The sequence below is a fragment of the Neoarius graeffei genome, chromosome 6 (assembly GCF_027579695.1).
Source record: "Neoarius graeffei isolate fNeoGra1 chromosome 6, fNeoGra1.pri, whole genome shotgun sequence".
NCBI lineage: Eukaryota > Metazoa > Chordata > Actinopteri > Siluriformes > Ariidae > Neoarius > Neoarius graeffei.
Genome location: NC_083574.1, coordinates 56878453 through 56896131, shown reverse-complemented (window position 1 = coordinate 56896131; position 17679 = coordinate 56878453). Strand labels below are relative to the sequence as shown.

The 17679-nt window shown below is 41.1% G+C and overlaps 1 protein-coding gene across 4 annotated transcripts in view; it reads left to right on the top strand.

Moving 5' to 3' along the window:
* cttnbp2 (cortactin binding protein 2) overlaps positions 1-17679 on the top strand; it is a 137393-nt gene that overhangs the window by 83389 nt on the left and 36325 nt on the right. For all 4 annotated transcript variants that reach the window (XM_060923915.1, XM_060923914.1, XM_060923913.1 and 1 more), the window contains exons 4-6: positions 9804-11265; positions 13984-14190; positions 16258-16357. In XM_060923915.1, the coding sequence (XP_060779898.1) occupies positions 9804-11265; positions 13984-14190; positions 16258-16357 (1769 nt within the window). The remainder of the gene's footprint in view (positions 1-9803; positions 11266-13983; positions 14191-16257; positions 16358-17679) is intronic.

The window sequence follows — 17679 nt, the reverse complement described above, 5'->3', positions numbered from 1 at the left end:
ACAGAGACTTACTGTCCTTACATTTAACTGCCTACTAACAGGTTGCAATGACTGGCTTAACTGTTTAGGATTGTAGGTTTTGCCAGCAAGATCATATCAAGTTTGTCCTATTTTTCCATTCATAAAGTTGTGAGCTTTTATCATACAAACAAGAACATTGCCAGAAGTGATTCATGCGTTAATGTGCCCATGTGTAAATAATGTGTTATAAAAATATTAATTTGATAGTACTGGGAAAAGTACACAAACTAGGTGTAGCTCTACTTGGTACTGTAATTCTACTATAACTCTGCTTATTCTCATTCTTTCACTGTTTCATGCTTTCACAGAAATGGTGGTGACCCACCATTACCACACACAAACTACTGCATTAAAATAGTGTATAAAATGCTAAGAATTTGATCTAGACACAATTCTGTTCATGCTAATGATACAAGGAAGCTGTAGTGAGCAAAGTTACTTTAGTTTCTGTGGTTGGGGTAAAGGTCAGATGGGATCAGTTGGGGTAAATAAGCCAAGTCAAGTTTATTTGTATAGCGCTTTTAACAATAAGCATTGTCGCAAAGCAACTTTACAGAATTTGAACGACTTAAAACGTGGGCTAACTTTGTCCCTAATCTATCCCCAATGAGCAAGCCTGTGGCAAGGAAAAACTCCCTCAGACAACATGAGGAAGAAACCTCGAGAGGAACCAGACTCAAAAGGGAACCCATCCTCATTTGGGCAACAACAGACAGAATGACTATAACATTTAACAGTTTTAATATGAAGACAGTTTCGTTGATGTTGTAACTCTTCATTGATGGAAACTTGAGTGCAAAACTGTTCATAACAACTGCAGTCCTAAAGTTAGCAAGTCAACTGTAGTCTTCAGCCATAAAAGCATTACGGTAAGAGTCCAGAGCGTCCTCCAGGTGTAACTTTCAACTGTCCTCATGGGGCCATCCTCCACAGGAGCGATGCGATAAGACTCCAACCAGACACAGGGCACCAGGATGGATCAAGTAGGTCTGAGGGGCAGAAGAGGTCAGCATCTCGATCTCAGGACCGACATGTAACTCAGAGGGACAGATTGGGGGGGAGAGAAAACACAGGTTGTTAGGTATGCCCTAAAAATGACACAAGTATTAAGTCTGTGTGGTAGGCTCGCAGAGACGAGAGTCTTGACATCAGGCATAATACACAACAATGGCATGTTAATATGGTTAAAAAAATATCATGACCTGCTCTGGCTGGATGCTTGATTGGGTGATGGGAGCACACTCCTCAGCAGTGATGGGATGCAGATGGGACCCTTAGGGCTGGCCAAGACAATTCAGTTACATTTCATCGGGTCTGGGACATGCGACAGAATGTCTGACGGCCGATTCCCTGCAGGCTACGATAGCCAGTCAAGGTCTCCACCAAAAGATTTCCTGTTGACTCCATGTAACTCAGAGGGACAGATTTTTTTGGGGGGAGAGGGAAAGAAAACACGGGTTGTTAGGTATGCCCAATGTCACCTGAATAAGTAGGAACAGTATACATATTGCACTGAGTACAAGCAGGGACTCCGGCAACTAACTATAACAGCATAACTAAAAGAGGAGAGCCAGAAGGTAACACAGGCATGAGGGAGCCCCGGGACATAAAGCAGCCAGCCACTACACCATCAACAAACTTGAGTGAGCAAGCGATTGGGGACTGACAGCATCCATGCATCCCAGTTTACCAAAACACTCTGTCTGAGGACCCTCTAGATCTACACCTTTACCTCATAAACACCATTAACAAAAGGCTTGACTAAACAGATATGTTTTCAGCCTAGACTTAAACACTGAGACTGTGTCTGATTCCCGAACATTACTTGTAAGGCTGTTCCATAACCTGTGGAGCTTTGTAAGAAAAGGCTCTGCCCCCTGATGTAGCCTTTTTTTTTTTTTTTTTTTTATTAAGTTTCTGCCATTGCACAAATAAACTAACAATAAAAATAAGATATAAAATGAAATTATGTAATAAAAAACTTAGTAAACTTAGTAAATGGCAAGGCAAACACAACAGAGCTAGGCTCCAATAACAGTGCCGCCTATATGACTAAAATAATTTCAACTAAATACTAAATAAATGAGATAATCTAATGATAATCATAAAACATGTAAATATGGACAACTCTTAAACAATTAATATAATAGTTAATCAATATCCGAGTATTAATTAATAGCAACATTGCTTAAGTAGAAGAAGATTAAGAGAGGAAGAACATTTAGGACACAGGGATTTCCAGGTTAAAAAGTTAAATTGATTGTATGACTTGTCACTAGCGTCTTTATAAAACTTGAGCAAACGAGATTTGAATTGAGCAAGCGAAGTGGAGCTGCGAATAAAAACTGGGAGATTATTCCACAGTTTAGCTAATCGATTAAAGTAGGAAGCTTGGAAAAGTTTAGTACGACATCTAGGAACATGAACATCTAAGTCGGACGAATTACGCGTAGATCTAATAGACATTTTAGGTTTAACAAAGTCAGTAATATTAATGTTGTAGTATCCTAAACGACATCTAAAATAAAATATGAGGTCTTTAGCCTCATGCCAGTAAGTTAAAGGCAATAAGTTAGTTTGCCTTAGCCTATCTATGTAAGGTACTTTATTTTGCCAATGTAGGTTAAGAATAAACTTGGTTGAACGACGTTGTAGCTGTTCAAGTCGCTGCATGCTACAAATAGTTTGGGGAGCCCAAAGTTCACTAGCATACCCCACTTGAGATCTGATAAATGTAAGATAAAGCAATCTCCTAGTTGTAAGACTGAAATTCTTATTTAGATGTCTACATAAAAAACCCAACATTTTATACCCTTTTGAGACAATTTTAATGATGTGACAGTCCCATTTTAAGTTAGATGTAATGGTTACACCTAAGTCTCTTTGTGATGTTACTTGATTTAGTGGCACACCGTCCATTTCATACTGATAGGTTATAGGTAATTTCTTTCTAGTAATTGACAATGCTTCACATTTTGAACTGTTATAACGGAGACTCCATTGCTTGCTCCAGACGCTAAGAGTATCAAGATCACTTTGAAGATTTTTTGCGTCATCTTCACAATTAATCTCGTTGCACAGTTTAGAATCGTCTGCAAATAGGACCACGTTGTTGTTAACAGCAGTGGGTAGATCATTCACATATACTAGGAATAGAAGAGGACCTAGTATACTGCCCTGTGGTACTCCAGAAGTAACGGGAAGACTAAACTAACATTCTAGCCTTCACTTTACGAGGTACCAGCAGATAGCCTGCATCTTTTGATCTAAGTAGGCATGGCGGGTCGTAGAGGACCAGAAGTTCACTCAGGTACTGTGGTGCGAGACCATTTAGTGCTTTAAAGGTCAATAGTAGTATTTTATAATCAATATGAAATTTGATTGGGAGCCAATGCAGTGTGGATAAGACAGGCATGATGTGGTCATATTTTCTAGTTCTAGTAAGGACTCTTGCTGCTGCATTTTGAACTAACTGGAGCTTGTTTATGCACTTATTGGAACATCCAGACAGTAAGGCCTCCAACCTGGAGGTAATGAAAGCATGAACTAGTTTTTCCGCATCATGTAATTACATTAAATTTCTTATCTTAGCAATATTTCTGAGATGAAAGAAAGCTATCCAGGTAATGTTATCAATGTGAGTTTCGAATGAAAGACTGGGGTCAATAATCACTCCGAGGTCTTTTACTGCTGCATGTGAAGAAACAGAAAGGACATCCAGAGTTACTGTGTAATCAGAAGACTTACTTCTAGCTGTATGTGGTCCTAGTACAAGTACTTCAGTCTTGTCAGAGTTAAGCAGAAGGAAATTAATAAGCATCCAGTGTCTAATGTCCTTAACACATTCCTCAATTCTATAAAGCTGATGTCTCTCATCTGGTTTTGCAGAAACATACAACTGTGTGTCATCAGCATAACAGTGGAAACTAATACAATGTTTACAAATAATATCACCCAGAGGTAACATGTATAGAGAAAAAAAGCAGTGGATCCAAGACAGAACCTTGTGGAACACCAAACTTGACCTCAGTATGTCTAGGAATATCACCATTTACATCAACATACTGATAACGATCAGTTAAATAAGAGCTGAGCCAGGAGAGGGCCGTTCCGTTAACTCCTACAACATTTTCTAGTCTATCCAGAAGAATGGAATGATCACTGGTATCAAATGCTGCACTAAGGTCAAGCAACACAAGCAGTGAGACACAGCCCTGATCAGACGCCAACAGTAGGTCATTTACTACTTTAACCAAAGCTGTTTCTGTGCTGTGATTAGGTCTAAATCCTGACTGATACATTTCATGGATGTTATTCCTATGTAAATGAGCATAACTGCTGTGCCACAGCTTTTTCAAGGATCTTGGAGATAAAGGGGAGGTTTGATATTGGCCTATAATTGGACAGCTGACAGGGATCAAGGTCAGGTTTTTTAATCAGGGGTTTGATAACTGCTAGTTTAAAGGATTTGGGTACATAGCCAATCGTAAGAGAAGAATTTATTATTTTTAGAAGTGGTTCAATTACTTCAGGTATTATCTGTTTGAATAGACATGTAGGTAAGGGATCTAGTATGCAAGTTGAGGCTTTTGATGCCGAGATTAATGAAAGTAATTCAGTTTCTTTTAGGGGAGTAAAACATTCTAATTGATAATCTGATAGAGTTATATGGTTAACTACAAGGTCACTTTCATTGTCTGACCTTAAATTAGTAGTTTGAATTTTTTGTTGGATATTCTCAATTTTGTCATTAAAAAAAAATCATGAAATTGTTACTATTATATACTGCAGGTGTGCATGTGTCTATAGTGGACTTATTCCTGGTTAATTTTGCTACAGTATTAAATAAGAATCTAGGATTATTTTTGTTATCTTCTATTAGGGAGGAGAGATGTGTTGATCTCGCAGCACTAAGAGCTTTTCTATACTTTCAATTTTGTTTGACGCCATTTACGTTCCAATTTTCGAGTGGTCTGTTTTAATGTGCGAGTGTCATCATTATACCAGGGTGCTAATTTTTTTTGTCTCTGACCATTTTCCTTTTTAGAGGAGCTACATTATCTAAGGTATGGCGGAATGTTGACTCTAAGCATTCAGTTGCCTGATAAAGTTCTGCGGGGGCTGACAGTGACCCAGTCAAAGTTGATAACTCTGGGAGATCATTTATAAAGCTCTGTGCAGTAGTTGATGTGAATGTACGTTTAATACAGTAGCGTGGTGAGGTGCATATATTATTACTCAGACATAGTTTGAATGAGATGAGATAATGATCTGAGATAACTTCAGACTGTGGAAGTATGGCTATATTGTCTACGTCTAACCTGAATGTTAGTATTAGATCGAGGGTGTGATCACCATTATGGGTCGGTCCTATGACATTCCGATTAATCCCTACTGAATCTAAAGTGGACACAAACGCTGTTTTTAAAGGGTTTTCTGGGTTATCGAAGTGAATATTAAAATCTCCGACAACTAAAGCTTTGTCTAAGGAAATAACCAGATCTGAGATAAAATCTGCAAATTCAGAAAGAAACTCAGAATATGGCCCCGGGGGCCTGTAAATAATAAGTAATGGAATTAACTGGGTAGACTTATTTTTCGAGGCTACATACATTATATGAGTATGAAGAACTTCAAATGTATTAAATTTATAACCAGGTTTTTGTGTTACACCTAGGTAATCATTATAAATAACCGCAATGCCTCCTTCTCTGCCAGTTTGACGCGGCCGGTGTATATAACTGTATCCAGGAGGACTCGCTTCATTTAATGCTATATATTCATTTGGCTTAATCCATGTTTCAGTTAAACAAAGTACATTAAACTCCTGATCAGTAATGAGTTCATTAACCATTAGCGCTTTAGATGTAAGAGATCTAATATTTAATAGCCCCACCTTTGGATCAAAGGTGCTAGCAGCAGCTGTACAGTCAGTATGATCTAATTTTATATTGATTAGGTTACTGGAGCAAGCTCTCTGAAAATTTCTACCTTTTTGTTTAGCCCCGGGGAACAGACACAGCATAAGCAAATGGCTAACTTCAATTGGTACATTAATAGACCTGATGTCACCTCTACCTTGTACAGTCCTGACCAACGTTTCTGTTTCTGATGTACTACATAATTTTTGTACCCCAACAAGTCATTGACAAAAAAAATTCAACTATGAAGTGTTCATGTTGTGCTAGCAAAGGGCTATATGACTACACTACACTTTTTTGCTCAGTTTTATCACTAGTTCTACATGCCCATGTTCCTAATTCTGAAAAGTTTGTCTGCCATCGGTTGAACAAAAAAATAATTCTACCAACAGCCAGATTGCACCTAAGCTGATGTATGTAATGCAGCAAGCAGTGGGATTTGGAAGGAGTAGTGTACATTATAATTACAGCATTATGGTGCACCACATGTTTCACATTATTCATACTATATATTAGAACCCCAATTCCAAAAAAAATTGGGACGTGATGTAAACTGTAAATTAAAACCGAATGTGAAGATTTACAAATCATGGAAACCCTGTATTTCATTGAAAATAGTACAAAGACAACAAATCAAATGTTAAAACTGAGATTTTGTTGTTGTTGTTTTTTTTTTTTAAATATATGCTCATTTTGAATTTGAAGGCAGCAACACATTTCAAAAAAATTGGGACAGGGGCATGTTTACCACTGTGTCGCATCACCTCTACTTTTTAACAACACTCTGTAAACATCTGGGAACTGAGCAGACCAATTGCTGTAGTTTTGAAAGAGAAATGTTGTCCCATTCTTGCCTGATATACAATTTCAGTTGCTCAACAGTTCGAGGTCTCCTTTGTCATATTTTGCGCTTCATAATGTGCCAAATTTTTTTCAATGGGAGGCAGGTCTGGACTGCAGACAGGCCAGTTTAGCACCCGGACTCTTATTAAAACTGCATGGCTCCATAATATGTGCAGAAAGTGGTTTAGTATTGTCTTATTGAAAGATGGAGGGCCTTCCCTGAAAAATATTTTGTCCTGAATAGCAGCATATTGGTCTGAAACGTGTATATATCATTCACCATTAACGATGCCTTACCAAATGGACAAACTACCCAGGTCATGTGTATTAATGCACCCTCATACCATCACAGATGCTGGCTTTTGAACTGCACTGATAAGCTGGATGTTCCCGCTTCTCTTTAGCCTGGAGGATGTGGTGTCCACAATCTCGAAAAAGAATTTCTAGTTTTGATTTGTCAGACCTCGGGACAATTTTCCACTTTGCCTCAGCCCATTGTTAAAGAGCTTGGGCCCAGGGAAGGTGGCAGTGTTTCTGGATATTGTTTATAAATGGTTTTAACTTGCATTTGTGGATGCAGTAATGAACTGTTTTCACAGATGATGGTTTTCTGAAGTGTTCCTGAGCCAAGACAATGATTTCCACTACAGATATGTCTGTTTTTAATGCAGTGTTGCCTGAACACCTGAAGATCACAGGCATCCAATGTCAGTTTTCAGCCTTGTCTCTTTCATACAGATTTCTCCAGATTCTCTGAGTCTTTTTTAATTATATTATGTACCATAGATGTGATCCCCAAATTCTTTGCAATTTTACTTTAAAGAAAGTTATTCTTAAATTGTTGCACTGTTTGCCCATGCAGTCTTTCACCCTCCCTATCTTTACTTCTGAGACTCTGCCCCTCTGGGATGCTCTTTTTATACCCAATCATGGTATGGACCTGTTGACAATTAACCAAATTAGCTGCTTTTACACACACACAACTTTTTCAGTCCTTTTTTGCCCCGTCCCAACTTTTCTAAAACTTGTTGCTGATGTCAAATTCAAAATATGTTTTTCCAAACAAAAAAAAAAATCTCTGTTTTAACATTTTGATGTGTTGTCCTTTGTACTATTTTCAATGAAATATAGGGTTTCCATGATTTGAATTTTTTTGTTGTTGTTTTACAGTGTCCCACCTTTTTTGGAATTGGGGTTGTATTCATAGCATAATACCGTAAATCCTCTAATACTGGCCTGTATTCCATTACTGGCCGGGACTCTAATATTGGCCGGTCTCGCTGTCGGAGGAGGTAAATAATGGCCGGACTCTAATACAGGCCGGGGCTATAACCAACGATGTTTCTGAGATCATAGTGGCCTTACACAATCGTTCCGATCTGAAAGACAATTGTGATCAGTGGCGCCGCCAGGCGTATGGCCGTACGCACTAGGCGTACCTTGGGGAGAGAGATATATATTTTTTTAATTATAATTGTTACCTGAATGCTTTGGCAATGCAACATAATTTGAGAGAGAGAGAGAGAGAGAGAGAGAGAGAGACGTGTGTGTGCCGGCGCATTTGTGTGCTTCAGGAGTGGGCGGGGTGTGCGTGACCAAGAAAGCTCATTGGTCAATGCAGATATACTTTTCTTGCACCACTGAGATTCTCTCCAGTTTTGAGAAACGGAGACAGACAATTGTCAGCAGTCAGAGCTTGTGCGAGAATTTATTGAGAAGCGAGTCAAAAATGAGTAAACGAACCCTGAAACAAACGAGCTTGTTTCAGACTTTTACGAAAAAGTCCAAAAGCAGTGATCCAGGGGTGTCATCTGCTTGCCAGTCCTCTCCAGTATCAGCTAGTAACACGGCACCGGCAGCTTCCACTCCTCCGCAACCGAGCAGCAGTGCGCTGCAGCTGGATGCGAGCTCAGTTCCTTTGAGGGAATTGCCTTCATCTACCTCTGAGTTTGAAACTAGCCATACATCCAGTGAATTTCATATAAGAACACCTACATCTCCCCATTTCTCTTACGATCAGAAGTAGATGGTTGCTCCACCTTGCTGACAAATGAGCCATCAGATAGCTTTACTAATGAGCCACGAGTCAGCCCGCTATCACTGACATCAGATTTATCAGACATAGGGAAACTTCAACCAGATGCCTTAAAATGTAAAGCTCAATGTCCTACAGAACCGCTTCAAACCAGACAGAGGGTGGGTGGCTCCTTCTACTCTGATTTTCGGTAAACTCAGAAAAATACCCGAGGAGTTTTTCAGCGAGTCTCTGTACCCCACGTTGCGCTACAGTGTGTGTCAGAGTCGTGCGTGCGGTAGTGCTGAGCAAGTTCACTAGATTCTAATCGAGGCTATAAAGAGTTTGTTTATTGTCGTGTGTAGTTCACATATGTTGTTCAAATATCAGCCTGTGTTCATGGAAGGCTATTGTTCAATTTCAAGTTAAAGTTCTATCGTTGTTTTGTGTATAAGCCTATAGATCGACTCTTCATAGAAACTGCAGCACGCAAGCGTTTTTTTTTTTTTTTTGGGGGGGGGGGATTACACCGCTAGTGCGTACCTTACAGTTCAACCCTGCAGGCGCCCCTGATTGTGATTACCGGTAGGTCTGGTGGTAACCAGGCAACCAAGCATCAACCTATTTTATAGGTTCAAATAGACACAAAATCTCGTTTTTATTCATTCCACTGGTAGTCTGTTTTGCTCAAATAGAAATAGAGGCCTGCCTCTAATTCTGGCCTCCTTCCAATAATGGCCTGGACCAAGATGCACTTGAGTGAAATAAAGGCCCCGGCCTATATTAGAGGATTTACGGTATTCATGCCATACCAGCAGCCTACTGAATGTACTTGTCTGCTGGACATCTTACAAATAAACACTGCTCATCTCGACACGTAATCTGTTTGTCCATGGTGCCCAGGCTAGCTATAATCCATGTTTTAACTCTCATGACTATCATTATTAAGAAGTGTAATCTGAATAAGGATGTCTGACTGTGTGCTATGTTGATGCTCTGTCTAGTTGGAGCTGGAGAAAATGCAGCTGCAGAGTCTGGAGCAGGAGCATCGTAAGCTTTCAGCACAGCTGAAGGATGAGCGTGAGAAGAACAAGCATGTGGTGATGATGCTGGTGCGTGAGTGCAAGCAGCTGGCAGCACGTGTGGTTGAGGAGAGCCAACGAGTTGAGGAGCTCTCATCGACCTCTGAACAAGAGGGCCGTACCTCAAGCCGCCTAGAAGAGGAGTTGGCTACTGAGCGCAAACGCAGCCAACAGATGGAAGCAGAAATGGAGAAGCAGCTGTCAGAGTTTGACACAGAGCGTGAGCAGCTGCGAGCACGACTGAGCCGTGAAGAGAGTCGCTCCGCTGAACTGCGTGTTGAAAGCGACAGTCTGCGCCAACAGGTAAAGCAGCTCAGGACAGAGCGGAGCAGAGATACGCCGACCCCAGCAGCAGTCTCTGCACCCTTAGCCACACCAGTCAAACCCAAGAGTATTGTGTCAGTTGCTGTGGGCACAGAGGCAGCCAGCTGCAGAGCAGCCGCCTCACAGACAGACCCAGTGCCTGAGAATGAAATGCCTAAGAAACTGCCACTGAGCATCCCTGTCAAGCCCACAAGCACCAACTACACTAGCATGAACCTCCCCAAGACCCCTACTACTGTGAGGGGTCTACACCATGGAAGCACTCAGGCAGAGAATGGAGGGGAGGGCCAGATAGCACTGAACTCTGCTCACAGTTTACATTCACCTGGCACTGCGACTGCCCTACCTACAGGGTCCCGTGTCCAGGCAGCCCGCTATAAATTCCAGCCCTCAGCTTCAGAGCAGGACCAAAATGGCATGTCTAACCAAGGCCCCCCATCACGAGACCTGTCCCCAACCAACCGAGACAACTTTGCTGCCAAGCAGCAGGCACGTCACACAGTCACACAAGTTCTCTCGCGTTTTACTAGTCCACCAACAGCAGGCCCCCCCACAGCCCTTCGGCCTGGGCTGTCGCATTCCGCTTCAGAAGGAGGACCTTTTGCTGGTCGCCTGGGTCATCCACAGATTGGTATCAAGTCACCCACAGTTGCACGTATTGACAGAGGCAATCCACCTCCCATCCCACCAAAAAAACCTGGACTATCTCAGACACCATCCCCTCCTCATCCACCAATCAAAGTAGTGGGTGAAGCCAGCAGGTCCCCAGCAGTTGGCCTTGGGGTAGGACCACCTAAGTCGGCCAGCACCCCTCAGCTTCCACCCAAACCGTCCCTGGATCTGGGGGGTGCGGTGCCAGCCTTGACTGCATCTCAGGTGGGTGAGCCCTGCCCTGGCAGGCATCGGGAGCCGCAGGCGGCGGCAGCATGTGTGGAATGTTCCCCTGTCACCATCACATCCTCCGCCATCGCTACCATTGTCAGTAGCCCTTCTGTAAATCCTGCTAGTGTTCCATCCCATAGCCCCCAGCACCCAGACAGCCCCCTGGCAGCAGCATCAGGTAAACAGATATTTAGGTCCCCCACCTACCCTTTTACTACCTCTCCACTCCTGTGCAATGCTTTCTTTCCAAGCCCATCGTGTTCCTCCTGAACTCATTGGGAGGTTTGTCAACAGTAACTGTAAACCAACAGAAATATAGAAAGAAAATATTATGTACCACTTAAGTGTAAATCCAAAAATTCCATAGCCATTTAGATGTACTGTACATCATGGGTTTCTCTTAAATAGGAACATCAACAAAGCCAAGATCATATAGGTTGCAACCTAGCATCTTTTTCACACTGCTTGTAGTAGCATTGTGTGAATGGGTTTGGGGTTGAAGCCTCAGTCTTCACATGAACAGCTGGGTCTTGAGGACACTTCGCTGTCACCTACTCCACTCTGAAGCTGATGCCAGATGCTGCTCTTTCCCTTTTTGTTCCCTCCCCTTCCATCTGTCTACAGCATGTGCCTGTTCCTGTCTGCCCTACCATTAACCCAATCACCTGCAGTGCCTGCCACTCGTCTTTGCCCTTGGTTCATTGTCATTTATATCTTTCCTTCGTCTGTAGAAACTCCTTGAGACTCAGATTTTTTTTTTTTTTTTGCGTGCATGAGGCTTCCTGTTGCACTTAAACTATGTATTAATGTTCAAGTGGTCATGAAAGTAGATTGATTATACAGTATATAAAAAATGAATTGTTTCATGACTATACACACGTTAAATTAGTAAATATGTGTCTACATTAGTGGGTTTAGCTAATATCTAAATAGGGCTATTAGAATGGTGAGTTGCAGGGTTTCACCTTCAGAGATGTCGGGGGGGGCAAAAAAAAAATTTTGGTAATGCCAACCTTGGTAAAACTTTGCTAACAGTGAAATTCCTATTAACAAAGATACCAAATATTAAAGCCACAAATCTATACATGTATGTAAAAATATACTTTTGCTGCTCAGGCATACTGTGTTGGCAGTGACGGTCTCTAGTATGGAGTTAATTTTGTGCCTCGAGTGTTAGTTTAAAAAAAAATCTGTGAGAAATGTGTTGTAAAAATCTCATCTCATTATCTCTAGCTGCTTTATCCTGTTCTACAGGGTCGCAGGCAAGCTGGAGCCTATCCCAGCTGACTACGGGCGAAAGGCGGGGTACACCCTGGACAAGTCGCCAGGTCATCACAGGGGTGACACATAGACACAGACAACCATTCACATTCACACCTACGGTCAATTTAGAGTCACCAGTTAACCTAACCTGCATGTCTTTGGACTGTGGGGGAAACCGGAGCACCCGGAGGAAACCCACGCGGACACGGGGAGAACATGCAAACTCTGCACAGAAAGGCCCTCGCCGGCCACGGGTCTCGAACCCGGACCTTCTAGCTGTGAGGTGACAGTGCTAACCACTACACCACCGTGCCGCCTGTGTTGTAAAAATGATTCAAATAATTTTAAAAAGAATTCTAAATCAAAGCAGTTATCCATTATGTTTAAGATTTTTCTCCTATTAAATGCCATTGCACTCGCAATGCTCCCCTGCAGTTGCACACACAAGAGAGACTGTTGTAGAAATATATCATAAATAGGTCAAGCAACTGGATTAATAAATGCAGGAACCAAGTGATCAATATATTTCACAGTACCTTAAGCTTCGCCACCATTCACTGCATGGTACTGCACTTGTTTACATTTTGATACTTAATATTTAACTTGCATAACTTGTTCATTTTTGTTAATACTTGTCACACATCCTATCTAGTATCACTAGTATCACAGCCTACCTAGTATCATAACCTACACCCTTATTGGACAAAAGAAGATCTTTGCACATGTGTGACAGAAAACATTCTCGGTCCACTAAAGTCCTGTTAAAACAGAGTGAGTATTTCACCAAGCACTGCAGTTTTCACATTAGAGGCTAGTGATTTCCATCTGTCGTGGTCACTGCTAATATCCCAAATGCTAATAACAGACATTTTCTCCTTGTAGTGTCTAGGGCACAAGCATTCTGAGGCTTCATTTTATGTGCCTTGTTTAAACCCTCTTATCTTAAAAAAAAAAAAATTTCACATTTTTCCTTTTCTTTTTTTCAGTCCTGCACTTGCCCTCTTCTCACTGACAGAGATGAAAGCATCTCTCTAGATGCAAAGTTGTTTACAGTTGCACACATATTTCAGTTTACTTATTTACTACTATAAACTTCTGAATAATGCTAGAATTTGCTTCTTTTTTGCATCATTATATTTCTTTTCCTAAGCACTCCATATCTAGATGCATTTCAGTTGTCTTTTGGGTTCTACTTTTGATTGCCTGACTGAGATAACAGATATGGAACTGCATTTGCCTCCTTTTTAATTTTAAAAAGGAGGTCTTTAAAATAAAACTCCTATTCTGCTGTTGTCCTGACTTCAAAGCTGATGTATAATTTCATCAACAAAATGTGACATTTAGGCTAGACACCGATTTAAATCTATTGGAGTGCAATATTTCTGGTGCTATACCAAAATGTGGGCCCTGCTCAAACAGTGTTACCCTTATTTAAGACGTTTATTTTTCAGTAGTTCCTTTTGCATGTATTAACACTCCTTCCCCAAAAGCCATATCTTGTAGTTGGTCCAGTTTATTCCGTTTCTGAATGTCAGTAGGACAGAGCCGGGTGACTGTTGCAGTTGTGGAGCACATTTTGGTACAACCTCTTGATGCACTCAGTTTAATAACTGCTGTCACTTGCCCCTCTCAGGCTGGTGTCCCTCCATAGTCCCCTCATTAACCTGTGGTGATCCCGTCCCCCTGGATGACGGGCACACCCTTTTGCTCCAAGCTGCTTCCCAGGGAAATGTCACTTTATTGTCTATGCTGCTTAATCAAGATCCATCAATGGATGTTAGTCACCTCCAACAAGACCTAACCTCTGCCTTGTTTTCTGCTGCTCAAAATGGACACACAGGTATGGATGTGCTGGCTTCTAAAGCTGTATAATTCAAATGAGGGTGTGTAGTCTATTACCCTTGGTTTTTAAGAGTTATTCTTATGAGAATTGTATTTGAGCACTGCAAAAAATGATGTCTTAGCAAGTGAAAATATCTTGAATAGTTGAAACGATTTAGCATTTCCAATTAGAAGAATACAAAACACCAATTCTGAGATTATTAAACCTAGTTCTAGATTGCAACCAACTTATTCTAAGATGTCTTAAGTAAAAATATCTGTCCATGCAGCAAGATAATTTCACTAGTATTAAGTAATTTTCTCCTCAAATTCAGTTTTTTGTAGTGAGTGAACACACAGGTCCATATATATTTGGACACTGACACAAATTTTGTTTTTTTTTTACCTGTTTACTGAAACACATTCAAGTTATAATTATATAATGAACATGGACATAAAGTCCAGACTTTCAGCTTTCATTTGAGGGTATCCACATTAGAATTGGATGAAGGGTTTAGGAGTTTCAGCTCCTTAACATGTGCCACCCTGTTTTTAAAGGGACCAAAAGTAATTGGACAATTGACTCAAAGGCTATTTCATGGGCAGGTGTGGGGAAATTCCTTCGTTATGTCATTCTCAATTAAGCAGATAAAAGGCCTGGAGTTGATTTGAGGTGTGGTGCTTGCATTTGGAAGATTTTGCTGTGAAGAAAACATGCGGTCAAAGGAGCTCTCCATGCAGGTGAAACAAGCCATTCTTAAGCTGCGAAAACAGAAAAAACCCATCTGAGAAATTGCTACAATATTAGGAGTGGCAAAATCTACAGTTTGGTACATCCTGAGAAAGAGAGAAAGCACTGGTGAACTCCTCAATGCAAAAAGACCTGGACGCCCACAGAAGACAACAGTGGTGGATGATCGCAGAATGAAGAGAAACCCCTTCACAACAGCCAACAAAGTGAGCAACACTCTCCAGGAGGTAGGCGTATCAATATCCAAATCTACCATAAAGAGAAGACTGCATGAAAGTAAATACAGAGGGTTCACTGCACGGTGCAAGCCACTCATAAGCCTCAAGAATAAAAAGGCTAGATTGGACTTTGCTAAAAAAACATCTAAACAAGCCAGCACAGTTCTGGAAGAACATTCTTTGGACAGATGAAACCAAGATCAACCTCTACCAGAAGGATAGAAAGAAAAAAGTATGGCGAAGGCGTGGTACAGCTCATGATCCAAAGCATACCACATCATCTGTAAAACACGGCGGAGGCAGTGTGATGACTTGGGCATGCATGGCTGCCAGTGGCACTGGGTCACTAGTGTTTATTGATGATGTGACACAGGACAGAAGCAGCCGGATGAATTCTGAGGTATTCAGAGACGTACTGTGTGCTCAAATCCAGCCAAATGCAGCCAAACTGATTGGTCGGCGTTTCATAATACAGATGGACAATGACCCAAAACATAAAGCCAAAGCAACCCAGGAGTTTATTAAAGCAAAGAAGTGGAATATTCTTGAATGGCCAAGTCAGTCACCTGATCTCAACCCAATTGAGCATGCATTTCACTTGTTAAAGACTAAACTTCAGACAAAAAGGCCCACAAACAAACAGCATTTGAAAACCGCTGCAGTAAAGGCCTGGCAGAGCATTAAAAAGGAGGAAACACAGCGTCTGGTGATGTCCATGAGTTCAAGACTTCAGGCAGTCATTGCCAACAAAGGGTTTTCAACAAAGTATTAGAAATGAACATTTTATTTACAATTATTTAATTTGTCCAATTACTTTCGAGGCCCTGAAATGAAGGGATTGTGTTTAAAAAATGCTTTAGTTCCTCACATTTTTATGCAATCATTTTTGTTCAACCCACTGAATTAAAGCTGAAAGTCTGAACTTCAACTGCATCTGAATTGTTTTGTTCAAAATTCATTGTGGTTATGTACAGAACCAAAATTAGAAAAATGTTCTCTGTCCAAATATTTATGGACCTAACTGTATTCTCTAAGCACCACATAGTTACACTGTATATCCACTCTGTGTGCGCACGCACGTGTGTAGGTGTGCATAATGAATATTTCTCTCCTGTAGAATGCCTGAAACTGCTGCTGAATTTCGGGGCATCTGCTGATGCTCCTGATGAAAATGGATTTACCTCCTTACACATTACTGCTGCTAATGGCCACCACGGGTGAGCAGATTTCCCTGCTTCAAACTTTGCTGCTGTTCTTTAAAACCATACAAAGCATACTGCTCCAGGGTTCCTGTTTTGATCTTGGCTTGGGTCACTTTCTTTATCGAGTTTGGCATGTTGTCCTGACTGTGTTGTCTGTGTCTCTTTGAGTTTCTTCTAACTCCCAAAAACATGCCAGAGTGGTTATTTAAGGTGCTGTAGCCTTCCTGTCAACTCAAACCAGTCTGGCCATTTTCTTTTGACCTCCCTCATCACCAAATCTTTTCTGCCCCCAGAACTGCTGCTCACTGGATGGTTGGGGGGGTTTCCCCCCCTTTTTTTTTTCTTTCCCCACACTCTGTCAATTCTGACTGTTGTGCATGAAAAACACCAGGAGATACTGCTGAGTACCTGAAATTCTCAAAACAGCCTGTCTGGCACCAAAAACCACGCCACAGTCAGGCACTGACATTTTTTCCACATTCAGACGTTTGATGTTGACATTAACTGAAACTGTTGACTTGTATTTGCATACTTTTATGCATTGTGGTCCTCCTTACATGATTGCTTCATTCAGTAACTATATGAATGAGGGCAGTGTTATTAATAAAGTGTCTGGTGAGTATACATTATAGTATATTCTCTGTACGTGTACCCATCTGAATAATAAATTATCTGATTTGTTCCTGTAATCTATATCCATCCATCCATCCGTTATCTATACTGCTTATCTATCAGGGTTGAGGGGGAAGCTGGAGCCATTCCCAGCTGACTTTAGGCAAGAGGCGTGGTACAAGTCACCAGTCTATCGCAGGGCTAACACAGAAGCGAACAGCCATTCACAGTGAAAGAGGAAACCGAAGCACCCAGGGGAAACCCACACAGGCACTGAGAGAACATGGGAATTCCACACAAAAAGTGTTTAGTGGTGCTAAACGCTGGACCACTGTGCTGCCCGTTTTGTCATCCCATGGAGCTTAAGATTTAATATTTTCCACTGAAGCATATTTTCTCTTGAAACTGAATGTTTCGTCCCACAGTCCAACTGTTTCCTCCCACAGTTCAGACATGCAGACTAAGTCAACTGGCTACTCTACACTGCAAAAAATGGCCTTTCAAAAATAAGAAATAAAAGATTAAAACAAAGCATATTTGCTTGAATCAGGTGAAAAAAATCTGCCAGTGGAACTAGTCAAATTTGACTTGGTAAGATTTCTTAAAGTAAGATGAAAAATCTAACCTGTTTTTAGATGAAATAATTCCAAAATAAGATTGGGGAACTTATTGCGAGATCTGATTTAACTCAAAATAATCAAAATAGTTCTTATAACAAGATCGTA